Source organism: Coregonus clupeaformis, chromosome 21 (genome assembly GCF_020615455.1).
Source record: "Coregonus clupeaformis isolate EN_2021a chromosome 21, ASM2061545v1, whole genome shotgun sequence".
Lineage (NCBI taxonomy): Eukaryota > Metazoa > Chordata > Actinopteri > Salmoniformes > Salmonidae > Coregonus > Coregonus clupeaformis.
Window position 1 is genome coordinate 18,513,201 of NC_059212.1, and position 16,438 is coordinate 18,529,638.

The 16,438-nt window shown below is 44.6% G+C and overlaps 2 protein-coding genes across 7 annotated transcripts in view; both read left to right on the forward strand.

Moving 5' to 3' along the window:
* Window positions 1-10,284, forward strand: part of LOC121535280 (potassium voltage-gated channel subfamily H member 2) — a 54,624-nt gene extending 44,340 nt beyond the window's left edge. The window contains exons 2-11 of the mRNA XM_041842171.1: window positions 3,063-3,482; window positions 3,721-4,117; window positions 4,466-4,665; window positions 4,798-5,050; window positions 5,492-5,685; window positions 5,848-5,953; window positions 6,204-6,485; window positions 7,328-7,523; window positions 7,828-7,993; window positions 8,727-10,284. Of these exons, the coding sequence (XP_041698105.1) occupies window positions 3,063-3,482; window positions 3,721-4,117; window positions 4,466-4,665; window positions 4,798-5,050; window positions 5,492-5,685; window positions 5,848-5,953; window positions 6,204-6,485; window positions 7,328-7,523; window positions 7,828-7,993; window positions 8,727-9,107 (2,595 nt within the window). The 3' untranslated portion in view covers window positions 9,108-10,284. The remainder of the gene's footprint in view (window positions 1-3,062; window positions 3,483-3,720; window positions 4,118-4,465; window positions 4,666-4,797; window positions 5,051-5,491; window positions 5,686-5,847; window positions 5,954-6,203; window positions 6,486-7,327; window positions 7,524-7,827; window positions 7,994-8,726) is intronic.
* A 2,895-nt stretch (window positions 10,285-13,179) lies between these two features.
* Window positions 13,180-16,438, forward strand: part of LOC121535281 (microtubule-associated protein 4) — a 65,038-nt gene continuing 61,779 nt past the window's right edge. For all 6 annotated transcript variants that reach the window (XM_041842172.1, XM_041842173.1, XM_041842175.1 and 3 more), the window contains exon 1: window positions 13,180-13,548. The gene's annotated coding sequence lies outside the window, so the exon portion shown is untranslated. The remainder of the gene's footprint in view (window positions 13,549-16,438) is intronic.

Sequence of the window (16,438 nt, forward strand, 5' to 3'; positions counted from 1 at the left end):
GAGTGAGTTCTGATTGGGTTTTGATGGGTGATTGAGAGGCCGGGGAGAGTTTGGTGAGAGGAACAACAGAACAGCAGATGCTTGATTGGATGAGAGGCCGGGGAGAGTTTGGTGAGAGGAACAACAGAACAGCAGATGCTTGATTGGAAGTATTAAGCACTTTCTGACTGTCTCACTGTTTCATTTTGCCCAGACAGGAATGCACTGTACTGTACACTATGTTGTGTTGCGGAGAGGCGAGTACTATGTGATGTTCTATACCTGCTTTTGACATCACACAAATAGACAAGAGCCACAAGGCTTAGGGCTAATGCCAGTCACGTGATTCAAGGTGCTTTAGCTGAAAATGCATGAAAAAACCCCAGTGAAAGTAAGAACACATGGAGTAGCAGAGGATGTACAGTGGGGGAAAAAAGTATTTAGTCAGCCACCAATTGTGCAAGTTCTCCCACTTAAAAAGATGAGAGAGGCCTGTAATTTTCATCATAGGTACACGTCAACTATGACAGACAAAATGAGGAAAAAAAATCCAGAAAATCACATTGTAGGATTTTTAATGAATTTATTTGCAAATTATGGTGGAAAATAAGTATTTGGTCAATAACAAAAGTGTCTCAATACTTTGTTATATACCCTTTGTTGGCAATGACACAGGTCAAACGTTTTCTGTAAGTCTTCACAAGGTTTTCACACACTGTTGCTGGTATTTTTGCCCATTCCTCCATGCAGATCTCCTCTAGAGCAGTGATGTTTTGGGGCTGTCGCTGGGCAACACGGACTTTCAACTCCCTCCAAAGATTTTCTATGGGGTTGAGATCTGGAGACTGGCTAGGCCACTCCAGGACCTTGAAATGCTTCTTACGAAGCCACTCCTTCGTTGTCCGGGCGGTGTGTTTGGGATCATTGTCATGCTGAAAGACCCAGCCATGTTTCATCTTCAATGCCCTTGCTGATGGAAGGAGGTTTTCACTCAAAATCTCACGATACATGGCCCCATTCATTCTTTCCTTGTCACGATCGTCGAACAGAGATGAGGACCAAGGCGCAGCGTTTCAGGCAAACATACTCTTTATTAGAGACACGATCAAAAACGAAAACGTGACAGTTCACGGTCTAACACTACAGACTAGAAACAAGAGCCCACAAACACAAATGGGAAACAGACAGTATAAATATGGCTCCCAATCAGAGACAACCAACGACAGCTGACACTCGTTGCCTCTGATTGGGAGCCACTCAGGCCAACATAGAAATACACATACTAGATAAACAAATGAAATGCACACCCTGGCTCAACATACAAGTGTCCCCAGAGCCAGGGCGTGACATTCCTTTACACGGATCAGTCGTCCTGGTCCCTTTGCAGAAAAACAGCCCCAAAGCATGATGTTTCCACCCCCATGCTTCACAGTAGGTATGGTGTTCTTTGGATGCAACTCAGCATTCTTTGTCCTCCAAACACGACGAGTTGAGTTTTTACCAAAAAGTTCTATTTTGGTTTCATCTGACCATATGACATTCTCCCAATCCTCTTCTGGATCATCCAAATGCACTCTAGCAAACCTCAGATGGGCCTGGACATGTACTGGCTTAAGCAGGGGGACACGTCTGGCACTGCAGGATTTGAGTCCCTGGCAGCGTAGTGTGTTACTGATGGTAGGCTTTGTTACTTTGGTCCCAGCTCTCTGCAGGTCATTCACTAGGTCCCCCCGTGTGGTTCTGGGATTTTTGCTCACCGTTCTTGTGATCATTTTGACCCCACGGGGTGAGATCTTGCGTGGAGCCCCAGATCGAGGGAGATTATCAGTGGTCTTGTATGTCTTCCATTTCCTAATAATTGCTCCCACAGTTGATTTCTTCAAACCAAGCTGCTGACCTATTGCAGATTCAGTCTTCCCAGCCTGGTGCAGGTCTACAATTTTGTTTCTGGTGTCCTTTGACAGCTCTTTGGTCTTGGCCATAGTGGAGTTTGGAGTGTGACTGTTTGAGGTTGTGGACAGGTGTCTTTTATACTGATAACAAGTTCAAACAGGTGCCATTAATACAGGTAACGAGTGGAGGACAGAGGAGCCTCTTAAAGAAGAAGTTACAGGTCTGTGAGAGCCAGAAATCTTGCTTGTTTGTAGGTGACCAAATACTTATTTTCCACCATAATTTGCATTACAGGCCTCTCTCATCTTTTTAAGTGGGAGAACATGCACAATTGGTGGCTGACTAAATACTTTTTTTCCCCACTGTATGGCACACAGAACGGTCATATCTTTGTAATTTCTTTCCATCCATATTTTGGTGCAAGCAGGAGGTTTGATATTTATAAGAAGCTGTCAACATGTGTGTACAGTTCTTAGACTTCATCTGTCATATTCTCTTTATAAAGTGGCCTAAAGGCAGGATCCACCTGCTCCTCGTCTCCAGTCACTGGTTACACACTGACTAGGGCCCTCACAGGGCTGACACTCTCTTATCTTGATTTTAATATGTAACAAGAGTGATTTTATAAACCATACTACACACGAAACTGACTTTCTAAAAGAGAGGGTTGCTCAGTCACACATACACAACATACTGTATTCCTACTCAAACATATTCAGGAAATTTAGTCTAAAATGGCCACAATCAATCATATTTACATTTACATTTTACATTTTAGTCATTTAGCAGACGCTCTTATCTAGAGTGACTTACAGTTAGTGAGTTCATACATTTTTCCATATGAAAATTAGATCCTACCAGACCATGACCAAATTGTGGAATTTAGTTTTCATAAATTTTTTTCATTAGCTCCATTACCGTTTCAAGCACCATAATGAACAAGTGGTTTGTGTTTGTGTTGAAGCCTAATGGCTACTCTCAATCATCTACTGTTTATGTATGGGGGCTCCCATCCTATTCATACAACATGAATCTCATGTGTGCCTTAAGTTTTAAAAAAAAGTACAATTGCACAAAATGAAACAAATGATGACGTTCACACCCTGTGTAGAGGACAGGTTCCTCCCTTGGTCATCATCAACCTTTCGATCTTCAGTTTCTTTACACATCTCCTCTCTCTCCTTCTCCAGGTCCTCTCACTAGGCCCAGATGTCCTACCAGAGTACAAGCTCCAGACCCCCCGCATCCATAAATGGACCATCCTGCACTATAGCCCCTTCAAGGCGGTGTGGGACTGGGTCATCCTGCTCCTGGTCATCTACACAGCCATCTTCACCCCCTACTCAGCGGCCTTTCTCCTCAGTGACCAGGAGGAGGCGGCCATGCAGACCTGTGGTTACTGCTCTCCACTGAACGTGGTGGACCTCATAGTGGACATCATGTTCATCGTTGACATCGTCATCAACTTCAGGACGACATACGTCAACACCAACGATGAGGTGGTCAGCCAGTCGCAGCGGATTGCCGTGCACTACTTCAAAGGGTGGTTCCTCATAGACATGGTGGCGGCTATCCCCTTTGACCTGCTCATATACCGCTCTGGAGAAGAGGTGAGGAGACCTGGGTGTAGTGGTTTTTAATGCCCTAAAAGTCTCATTGTTGTAACTATCCAACTGCTGCTGCGATCGTCTGTTTTAAGAGTCTCTGCAATATTTTCTTTCTACTTTCTTCTTTCTTAACTAAACTGACACATAGTGATAATAATCAAAATAACTTGGTTGTATGGCTGGGTGTTCTGCATGTGTGAATGACCTGTCTTGGACAACTTTCTTACCTGTACCCTTTAAGACAACAACCCTGATTGGCCTGTTGAAGACTGCTCGGCTGCTGCGATTGGTGCGCGTAGCTCGGAAGCTGGATAGATACTCTGAGTACGGAGCGGCTGTCCTCTTCCTCCTCATGTGCACCTTTGCCCTCATCGCTCATTGGCTGGCCTGTATCTGGTACGCAATTGGTAACGTGGAGCGTGCAGGAGCAGCCCGGATTGGCTGGTTGGACTCTCTGGGGGACCATCTCGGAAAGCCCTACAATCAGACTATACCAGGGTCAGGTCCCTCCATCAGGGACAAATATGTCACAGCACTCTACTTTACCTTCAGTAGTCTGACCAGCGTGGGCTTTGGGAACGTCTCCCCTAACACCAACTCTGAGAAGATCTTCTCTATTTGTGTAATGCTCATCGGCTGTAAGTCCCAATTATAAACCAGCAATACACAAATAAGTCTTGCTTAATACACACGTTATGCTTCTGTTAACACATGATTGGAAATTTGACAACACATGGATGGGTAATGTGCAATGTAAGGATTATGTGTATTGGACCAATTGGACAGCCACATCTTGTGCCCACTGTCCAAGGCAATTCTTCCCCAGGGAAGATTATGTAAATTTTATTGCATCTTATTTAATAATATAAAACACTACATTTTGATTACAGGCACAAAATCTTCATGTTTTTCTAGGATTATAATATTACATGCTTATTTTGGGGGGAATATGCTCAGTCCTCTCTATTCTCTCTGTGTGTCTACAGCTCTCATGTATGCCAGCATTTTTGGTAACGTGTCCGCCATCATCCAGCGGCTGTACTCCGGCACGGCTCGCTACCACACCCAGATGCTGCGGGTTCGAGAGTTCATCCGCTTCCACCAGATCCCCAACCCACTGAGGCAGCGGCTGGAGGAGTACTTCCAACATGCCTGGTCTTACACTAACGGCATTGATATGAATGCTGTGAGTCATACACACACTTGTGCGAACACACACACGCATACACACACAGCTACTTGTAGGAAAAAGGCAACACACAGTGGTCGACACAAAGACAAACCAACTGATGTGTCTCCACTCCTCTATGTCGTCCAGGTGCTGAAGGGCTTCCCAGAGTGCTTACAGGCTGATATCTGCCTGCACCTCAACCGCACCCTGCTGCAGAACTGTAAGGCCTTCAAGGGCTCAACTAAGGGCTGCCTGCGAGCCCTGGCCATGAGGTTTAAGACCACCCATGCCCCGCCGGGCGACACCCTGGTCCATGCCGGTGACGTCATCTCAGCCCTCTACTTCATCTCCCGTGGCTCCATAGAGATCCTGAGAGGGGATGTGGTGGTGGCCATCCTGGGTAGGATATCATCTGAACTGCATTTCCATATTGCACAATAAAGATTTCCTTGATTTTAATTGACTTGACTTGCAGTGGCTTTTAACCTGTACTGTATATTGTTGCAGAGGCTTTTAACCCAGTATCTCTAATCTCCTCCACTCCTTGAGAGATGCCTCCATAGCCCTCCGCAATGTTTAGTCTAACAGCCTCATCTAGTGGTTGCTATGGGTTAGTCACAAGAATATGAGAGAGCACATCCACTCAGAAACCTTGTAGATCGCTTTAAATTAACACAGAAAAAGTAAATTAGATATTGATTAATAACACATTGTCTCTGAATATCCACAATATCAGAAGCATATAATGTATCCATTTTGAGCATATATTAAATAGATATGGTATCATCAATGTATCTTCTCCTGTGCATCCAGTAAACAATCTCTCCTTTCCCCCCTGCAGGTAAGAATGACATCTTTGGAGAGCCCATTAACTTGTATGCCCGTCCAGGGAAGTCCAATGCAGATGTGAGGGCTCTGACCTACTGTGACCTCAATAAGATCCACAGGGAGGACATGCTGGAGGTGCTGGACATGTATCCTGAGTTCTCTGACTATTTCTGGGGGAACCTGGAGATCACGTTCAACCTTCGGGATGTGAGTGGGCTTTTTGTTACAGAATTTTGCCTCTAATGCCTTGCTAAAAACATCACATTCAGGGGAATTTACTGTCTCTTATCTTTGAGTTTGATTGTTAGAATTCAAATTATTTAACTAAATAAATCATTCTATTTCTTCTCACTTTAATAATTTTTTCAGGCTGCCACGGTAGCTGGCTCAATAAGCAGTGAGGACTCTGATCATTGTGGAGTCAGCTGTCGTATTCGCAGACAAAAACTGTCCCTCAGTCGCAGCTTGGACAGAGGTGTGGTACCCTGTTAGTCAAGTACTCTGGGTAGCACATGGCTAGATTAGATCATGATGTGTAATTCAGTTTGATTTTAGTAAAGCCATTCAATTTGCATTAATCACACTTGCTTCAATTAGACAAGTCTGTTCTATCCACTCTATAGATGCGTCCCAAAGTGCACCCTATTCCCTATATAGTGCATTACCCTATGGGCCCTGGTCAGAAGGACAAACCCTATTTCTGCATTCTATGCCTCTCCTCACAGATGCAGGGAAGACCAATCCATCCCAGAGACATGTCCGCAGGGCCAGAGGCCAGAGCTCCAGAGCCCAGGGAGATGGGCAGAACACAGAGTCTGAGGGCCTGATGAGCTCAGCCTATTCTCCTTCCTACTCCAGTGAAGATGAGGAGTCAGTGTTAACCAGCCCTGTACAACCAACTTCACTAGTGGGGATCCCCCATAGTCAGACCACCATCCTCAATATCAGCAGTGCTGTGGAGGATGAGATGAACCAGAAGACTGGCAATACCTGCAATCCTCTCTCAGGTAGACCATGCCTCCATCAGCACTACTCTTTTTTAAACCTTTGTCTTTGTGTTAGATCTCAGTGATGTTCTTTTTCTCAATTTGATGCACCGCAATAATAGCCTAGCATGCTGCTATTCATGTCAGTGCTGTTACAGGCTTTGGTTTTTCAATTTAATATTTCAAGGTTGGACGTTAGCACGTGGGGCACACCGATTGGTGTCACCTCGTTAGACAGTCTGTATTACACGTGTGCTGATTGGTCATCTTGTTAGAGGGACACCGTTTCACCTGTGCTGGCCCACGGTACAAGGGAAAACATCCACCTTGGCAATAACACAGTGAAATGTAGCTCAACCGAGCTACACGCTCTCACAACAAAACAATCACTCACAAAGACAAGGGGAACAGAGGGAACACTTATACACATACTAATTAGGGGAATGACCACCAGGTGTGTGTGATTGACAAGACATGACAAGTGGAGTGATGAGAATGGGAGCGGCAGTAGCTAGTACTACAGTGACGACGAACGCCGAAGCCTGCCCGAACCAGGAGGGGGGCAGCCTCGGCGGAAGTCGTGACATTTAGTGGGCACTCATGGTGGGTGTCTTAGGTTCCAGTTGTTGTTGCTAGTCAACTTTCAGTGGACTCCCCCATGAGTGTCTTTCAGAACCCCTCCTAGAACCCCACCTGTTTCGTTTTGGTTAAAGTGATTTTCTTTGTTAGTTCCCTTTGTTGTGAGCGACTGAGTTTGTCTTGTGGGAACGTAACAGTACAGTATACTGAATGTTTCTGATAGAGATTCTGTATGAGCTGGACTAGCTGTCTGTCTAACCTCCCTTGTTCTCCCTCTCGATCAGGGGCTTTCTCAGGCGTCTCCAACATCTTCCGTTTCTGGGGGGAGAGCCACGAGCAGCAGCAGTATCAGGAGGTGCCCTGCCACTGCCTCCCCTCCCCTCCTCCTCCCCCTCTCCACGCCGTCCTGAGCAACATTAGCCAACGGCAGTGCAGCGAGCTGGAGAACAGGCTGGACCTGCTGCAGAGACAGCTCAACAGGTCGGAGAATGTTGGGTGAACGCTTGGGTTGATTTTTATTCTTGCTTGTGTCCCAAATGGCACACTATTACATATTTAGTGCACTACTTTTGACCAGAGGCCATAGTGCAGTAATTTGACCAGAGCCCTACAGTATGTAGGGTTCCATTTGGGATGCAACCAATGACTTCCCAAACCTTTGGTTTTGGGAGGCTGTCTCCCTTTAACTGAGGGATAATGAGATTACCCAAATAACCATTTACTGTTGTGACCTATGGTACTTTAGCTATGGTTGTAGTCTGACTATTCTACTGTGGTCCCTCAGGATGGAGTCACGGATGTCCACAGACATCAGGGCCATCATGCAGCTGCTCCAGAGACAGATGGTGCTGGTGCCCCCGGCCTACAGCACAGTGTCCTCCGTCCCTGAACCGTCCCCATCCCTCACCCCGAGACCTGCAGACTCAGAGACCCTGGCCTCCCTCTCACAGGTACTGTATGTATACCACATTTTGCAACTGGGCACACCATCCAAGCAAATGGGGGGTATTCTGTCTGTAATAATGCCCTTTCGTGAGGAAACTCATTCTAATTGGTTGGGCCTGGCTCCCCAGTGGGTGGGCCTGGCTGCCAAGTAGGCGCACCCATGGCTGCGTCATTGCCCAGTCATGTGAAATCCATAGATTACGGCCTAATTTATTTCAATTGACTGATTTCCTTATATGAACTGTAACTCAGTAAAATCTTTGAAATTGTTGCATGTTGCGTTTTTTTTTTTTGTTCAGTATAGATTTAACCTGGTTATTGATTTAGCACAGTTGATTTACTGATTTACTGACATTCTTTGTCGATCGTAATGTCACAAAGTGCAGTTGAGGTCATGTCATCAGTTTGATAGCAGCACATTTGTTTGAGAGAATTTGTTTTCGTGTGAAATCATTGGATTAAAGATAACAATAGCATTTGAATGTTGGATGGAAGTCCACTAAGCCCACTGGGTGGTCTGGTCTAACCCCCTCTGGATTTAGGTAATCAGCTAGTTAGGACCGTCATCACTAGTCTGGATCCATAGGAAACAACTGCTCAGTCTGTCTTATCTAGCCTACTGTATATCAACCAATCATCCCACTTTGACGTTTTACATGTTCACTCTGAGAGGTTATTCTGTAGTTGTGTACTGTAGATCTGATTCTTCTCACCTCTCACTCTTGTTCTCTACCTCAGTTCTTGGTCAACACAGATTTTGACTACAGCCTTTCCAAGTCCTGTGAGTCTCTCCACAGTGCAGTGGAGCTATGTCTTCTGGAGCCTACCCCAGTCCTGGAGCCAACCCCAGCCCTAGACACTCTCCCCGAGACTCAGCCTCTTGGCAACAGCATCCACCCAGATCATCACGCCCTGGGCTTGTCCATCCATACAGATCCTGAGCCCTTAAGCCTGGTCAACCATGGGAACTTCTCAGAGTCCGGGCCAGGGACAGGATTGGCCCAGTCAGACCCCTCGGAGGGCCGGCGGAGGCTCTCGCTGCCAGGGAAACGCACAGCTCTGGACCTGGAGAGCCCCTGGGCTACTGCACACAGATACAGCTCTGACCCTGGGAGTTAGGGAACATACAGTGTATGTGTGACACTAACAGTCTCACTGCTTATGGAAATGGAGTCATAAGAGGTACTCAAACAAAAACCTATCCAAACTGCTTCCCTCTCTGCCCCTGAAATACAGTATCTTGGGGATGGATAAAATGATTTTATGGTAATAAAAGTCCTCAAAGCATCGCTTTTCACAGATGTATACTACCATTTGCAGTGTTGTGTATATGGAAACATCTTTGTCTTTGTTAGTCAATATCTGGCTCTACTGTATATGTCCTTGTTGTCACCATGTATGGGTTAACTGGAGTGTAAGCTGACTAACAGAACTTTCTGTTCTGTCTTGTGGAGTTGTGATGGGAGAGCTGCTGCTAATTTTCTTTAGTCTACTGATGTTGCTCTACCGACTGTCCGGCTCAATGGGTAACGGCAATGAATTCTGGGATCCATATCAAATTCTTAAATTACTGAACTGAATTAGCAAGCAATATGCAAACTGTAAAACATTTATGTTCTGTTATCATGGTGTAAATTGTGTGGGATCCTCACTCCTTGAGTTAGTCTAGATGTTGAACGAGATGGCGTGCGCGCTGAATGACATAATATCCAATCCGAGGCCAGCAGAGGATCACAGAATTATGATCTAATCTACTGAATTAAGTATCTGTCAGACCACAGCAATATTCCAAGATGCAGGCGTGCCACCTGGGCCTCAATTCCCCTCCCTTCTCTCTCTGACTGCAGAAGAACACCTACTCAGTTACCACAGTGACTACACTCAGTTACTGTAACAGCAACGCCAAGTGTAATGCCACTGTTAGAATGACAATATTTACACATTTTAGAGCAGGACCTGTATGTGGTACAACATTTTAGTCTAGGTTGTAGCTCTTGTTTGATAAAATATTTAGATTTGAATGATTTCTTGGAAATGTATTTGTATATATTTAAAGAACATATCATTATGGATTATTGCTTAATTGTCATTCTGAATAGTACCATTAGCCTACCTAGACTGTTATAGTGTGTTACTGTCCGGTTCTGGGAAATGGATTACTGCAGAAAAAGTAGCTTGTTGTGTAGGGATATAATGTAAAAATCTGATCTGTTGCAGGTTTGGGCCAGGGTACAGTATTTATTGATTCAGTTGAATAGAGTTACTGTGTAGTTTGATGTATCTTTGATAATTAACAGTTGGATGCTACTCTTAAATAAAAAGATGAACAAGAAATGCATTGTTTTGTATATGGGTCATATCTTGGAACTATTCAAACATTGTCAATTGAACAGGCCAATGCACATGTCTTATCACATGTTTGTTCATATGCGTTTTACTAAACATGAATAATCTGATTTTTAGTTGAAAGATATTTCATATTAATTCATGACGTGTATATACTTCAAGTAAAAGCACTATACTGATCTGGATCTCAGGCCTGTGCAAATCTACAGTAACTCATAAAACGTCTGGTTACTATCATGTCCTGAGATTCCCTTTCGAAATCAGAGGTAAGATATGTGTTTGATTCCATTCCAGCCATTACAATGAGCCTGTCCTCTATCTCTGACCACCAAAGACAGAGATATTAGATCATAGTCCATGGATCATATAGTCCTAAACCTAAAACCAAAGTCAGAGGGTGACTGGCATAAGCCTATGAATAAACAGCAACAGTTTGCCTATAGGTGAAAGGCCCTTTAGATTTGACTGGTCCAACACTGGGTTCATCTGCCAGGGATTATATATTCACCAAATCAAATGAGACCCGTAATCTCTTAATTTTATAGAAAGCACTACATTACAGCACAGCAAGTGAATTGCTTGAAAACTATTACAGACTACAAAGGGAAGCACAGCCGCGAGCTGCCCAGTGACACAAGACTTCCAGACGAGCTAAACCACTTCTATGCTCGCTTCGAGGCAAGCAACACTGAAGCATTCATGAGAGCACCAGCTGTTCTGGATGACTATGTGATCACGCTCTCCGTAGCCAATGTGAGTAAGACTTTTAAGCAGGTCAACATTCACAAGGCTGTAGGGCCAGACAGATTACCAGGACGTGTACTCCGAGCATGTGTTGACCAACTGGCAAGTGTCTTCACTGACATTTTCAACATTCCCTGACTGAGTCTGTAATACCAACATATTTCAAGCAGACCACCATAGTCCCCGTGCCCAAGGACACTAAGATAACCTGCCTAAATGACTACCGACCCGTAGCACTGACGTCTGTAGCCATGAAGTGCTTTGAAAGGCTGGTCATGGCTCACATCAACACCATTATCCCAGAAACCCTAGGCCCACTCCAATTTGCATACCGCCCCAACAGATCCACAGATGATGCAATCTCTATGCACTCCACACTGCCCTTTCCCACCTGGACAAGAGGAACACCTACGTGAGAATGCTATTCATTGACTACAGCTCAGCATTCAACACCATAGTGCCCTCAAAGCTCATCACTAAGCTAAGGATCCTGGGACTAAACACCTCCCTCTGCAACTGGATCCTGGACTTCCTGACGGGCCGCCCCCAGGTGGTAAGGGTAAGTAACAACACATCCGCCACACTGATCCTCAACACGGGGGCCCCTCAGGGGTGCGTGCTCAGTCCCCTCCTGTACTCCCTGTTCACCCATGACTGCATGGCCAGCCACGATTCCAACGCCATCATTAAGTTTGCCAATGACACAACAGTGGTAGGCCTGATCACCGACAACGATGAGACAGCCTATAGGGAGGAGGTCAGAGACCTGGCCGTGTGGTGCCAGGATAACAACCTCTCCCTCAACGTGACCAAGACAAAGGAGATGATTGTGGACTCCATCGACGGGGCTGTAGTGGAACAGGTTGAGTGCTTCAAGTTCCTTGGTGTCCACATCACCAACGAACTATCATGGTCCAAACACACCAAGACAGTCATGAAGAGGGCACGACAAAGCCTATTCCCCCTCAGGAGACTGAAAAGATTTGGCATGGGTCCTCAGATCCTCAAAAAATTCTACAGCTGCACCATCGAGAGCATCCTGACTGGTTGCATCACCGCCTGGTATGGCAACTGCTCGGCCTCCGACCGCAAGGCACTACAGAGGGTAGTGTGTACGGTCCAGTGCATCACTGGGGCCAAGCTTCCTGCCATCCAGGACCTCTATACCAGGCGGTGTCAGAGGAAGGCCCTCAAAATTGTCAAAGACTCCAGCCACCCTAGTCATAGACTGTTCTCTCTGCTACCGCACGGCAAGCGGTACCGGAGTGCCAAGTCTAGGTCCAAAAGACTTCTCAACAGCTTCTACCCCCAAGCCATAAGACTCCTGAACAGCTAATCATGGCTACCCGAACTATTTGCACTACCCACCCCCCTACCCCCACCCCATATTTTTACGCTGCTGCTACTCTGTTAATTATTTATGCATAGTCACTTTAACTCTACCCACATGTACATATTACCTCAACTACCTCAACTAGCCGGTGCCCCCGCACATTGACTCTGCACCGGTACCCCCCTGTATATATAGCCTCCCTACTGTTATTTTATTTTACTTCTGCTCTTTTTTTCTCAACACTTTTTTGTTGTTGTTTTATTTTACAATTTTTTTAATAAAAAAATTAATGCATTGTTGGTTAAGGGCTGTAAGTAAGCATTTCACTGTAATGTCTACACCTGTTGTATTCGGCGCATGTGGCCAATAAAATTTGATTTGATTTGATTGACAGGATGGCGGCAGTCATGGTCTTAGATGTAATGCCTGGTTAGTCTGTCTTTGTTTACCTTATTAACTGAGAGAGACAGGCTTTTATTAGTGTCATTGAGGTCAGGGAAACATGCCCAAGGATAAAGCAGCAGACCATTCATCCATGAGTGGAGTAGGCTAAAGTTGCACATGAGCCTGTCACACCAATTAGATTTCATAATAATGAGCGAGACAGGTCAGGGTGTGTTTCCATTGTGAGGATGAACAGAGAAACTACAGAATGTAAAATATCCCTGCATAGATTTGAGAGCGAGACTAGCGGCAAGGTGCCACGCCCCCGTTGCGCGTGTGTGTCCGGCGTTGAGAACTGCCTCCATTTTGCCAATCAGTGCGTATCGTGCCCATACAGTATACAGTTCTGTCGTCTACTGTAAATGATTGGCCAAATTTCGTCTCAAGAATGGAGAAATGGACGATAGTTCATTTTGCACAATCACATCAGCTGAGCTGTCCTTCAGCAGATGTGGGCGGCATCTACGCAGAAACGGTGTGGGAATTATGTGCCGCGCTGACAATCTCTGCGTCAAAAATAGAGAATCAAACGAAACACGGCAGCATTTCTCGACTGTGATAGGCTGAGCATGGTGAAGTAGGCGGGCTGATTTTCTGCGGTCATTGAAGCGCTCTGTAGGAGAAGGTAGAACAGACTTCGACCAGGGACATTCACGACAACAATTGACAAACGGATAAAAAAGAGAAAACAGGGTAAGTAAAATTATGAATAATGACAATACACGGGAACACTGCAGCTCAGGCGATTATCTGGGTGGCAGTATTTGTGTGTTTTGCTTTTTCTATGCCTCAAAGATGTAGTAATAATTGATGAATGGTTACACGTTTATGACGGAGCAAGAAGCGCACAAAATGCAGAATAGACGCAGTCCCAGTCTGGTTGATTATTAATGCAATGCGCGCTATTTATTGTTCATATTGTATCACATTCTGTACCCAAATTGATGTTGTTTACATATCCACAGTGGGCGTGTTTGATTCACTCCCACTACGACCAATGCAGAACATTCTCTTTGTTATGGTGCCGCAGTTGAGTTAAGGGATGCTGACTGTAGACAGGTGTCCACCGCATCGCATATGGGTCCACGCCAACAGCGCTAACATTGATCTTCGTTACATACATGTGATATTATGCAGCTTAGACATTACAAATCACTAAGATAACCCCGATAGATGCATAAAGAATGCAATGCTACATCCCAGTGAGCACCGTCCGACTCCGAAATCCATGGACATTGAAAAGACATTGAAATTTGGTCTGTCTGCCCTGGCCTTGATTTCGGACCCAACTTGATTTGGCACAAACATGATTGGTTCAGATTTGGGCCGGTTCAGACTTGCCTTGATTTCAATGTCCACAGACCAGACTTGATTTGGCCCAAACATTGGTTCAGATTTGGTCAGGTCCTGATCCACCAAGTTTGGTCTTGTTTGGAGGCGGAGCTCATTAGAATAATACCCAGCATGCTTTGCAAGTGTTTTTTTGTATTTGTATTTATTAGGGATCGCCATTACATTTACATTTGACATTTTAGTCATTTAGCAGATGCTCTTATCCAGAGCGACTTACAAGGCAGCAGCTACTCTTCCTGGGGTCAACATTTGGATTTTTATTCCCAGGTTTATTGATCCAGGCAGGGGAGGTATTTTATACCAAAGTGAAGCTATCTCTCCTCTAGTTTACTATTGTTCCTGCAGTGAGGAGGATTCACCATCTTTATCGAATGTTTTCATAATTTATCTGCAGATAATCACCAAAAAACCTATCAGTATGCAAATTAGGGAGCATCCCCACGGGGTGATGAGAGGTGTTGGGTTTGCGCCAGACATAGCGTTTTCCTTGATGGCCAAAAAGCTCAATTTTAGTCTCATCTGACCAGAGTACCTTCTTCGATATATTTGGGGAGTCTCCCACATGGCTTTTGGCGAACACCAAACATGTTAGCTTATTTTTTTCTTTAAGCAATGGCTTTTTTTCTGGCCACTCTTCTGTAAAGCCCAGCTCTGTGGAGTGTACGGTTTAAAGTGGTCCTATGGACAGATACTCCAATCTCCGCTGTGGAGCTTTGCAGCAACTTCAGGGTTATCTTTGGTGTCTTTGTTGTCTCTCTGATTAAAGCCCTCCTTGCCTGGTCTGTGAGTTTTGGTGGGCGGCCCTGTCTTGGCAGGTTTGTTGTGATGCCATATTGTTGTAGTCCCCTGTAGCTCAGTTGGTAGAGCATGGCACTTGCAATGCCAGGGTTGTGGGTTCGTTTCCCACGGGGGGCCAGTATGAAAAATGTATGCACTCACTAACTGTAAGTTGCTCTGGATAAGAGCGTCTGCTAAATGACTAAAATCTAAATCATATTCTTTCAATTTTTTAATAATGGATTTAATGGTGCTCCGTCGGATTTTCAAAGTTTCTGATATTTTTTTATAACAACCCTGATCTATCCCTGACCTGTTTGGCGAGCTCCTTGGTCTTCATGGTGCCGCTTGCTTGGTGGTGCCCCTTGCTTAGTGGTGTTGCAGACTCTGGGCCTTTCAGAACAGGTGTTTATATACTGAGATTATGGGACAGATCATGTGACACTTAAATTGCACACAGGTGGACTTTATTGAACTTATTATGTGACTTCTGAATGTTATTGGTTGCACCAGATCTTATTTAGGGGCTTCATAGCAAAGGGGGTGAATACATATGCACACACCACTTTTCTGTTATTTATTTTTTAGAATTATTTTCATTTCACTTCACCAATTTTGACTATTTTGTGTATGTCCATTACATGAAATCCAAATAAAAATGAATTTAAATTACAGGTTGTAATGCAACAAAATAGGAAAAACGCCAAGGTGGATGAATACTTTTGCAAGGCACTGTAACTCAATAATTCATAGTTTTAGTCAAAGGATGATATATTTGGGCTTGAAGTGACAAAACCAAGCTGCCCGCTTTGTGCAAATTCGTGTCAATGATGTATATTTTCCTATTAAATTATGTGTAAATTATTTTTAGCCTATGTTTTGTTTCAGGGCTGGGTTTTATTTGAATAGTACCACCCACCAGCATGGCATTGCATATTAATCAGAAACACCTGCCAAAGATGAGCTTCACAACTGAGCTAAGCAATATAAAGACATCGTCTTTGGCTACAGCAAAGATGATAGATAAATGAAGATAGTTCACTCAGGCTGTTTACCATTGAAAAAATTTGTCAGTTCCGGTCTACTTAATGGTGTGGGTCTCCCATAGACACCAATGCAATAGCAGCTGGGTCTACTTAGTTCATTGACTTTCATTGAACCAGAAAAAAACAGCGAGTGGGGTGTCTCGCTTCCTCTTATGTCTCTGCCTGAGCCATGGAGCAAGTTAAAATATTTGAGAGACAACAAGTGCTCATTGTTCACATTTATTTATGTTTTCAATAAACATTGGAGACGAAATATAGTTTATATGTTGTCAAATATCTAAGCCAACCCCGTCTGTTTTGCCCCATTGTTGCTAAACAACCAACCTGTCATGCAGGGCCTATAGGTTGGCATGCTTTCTCAATATATTCAGCTATTAATATGCTACATTTGGTTATTATAATAGCTG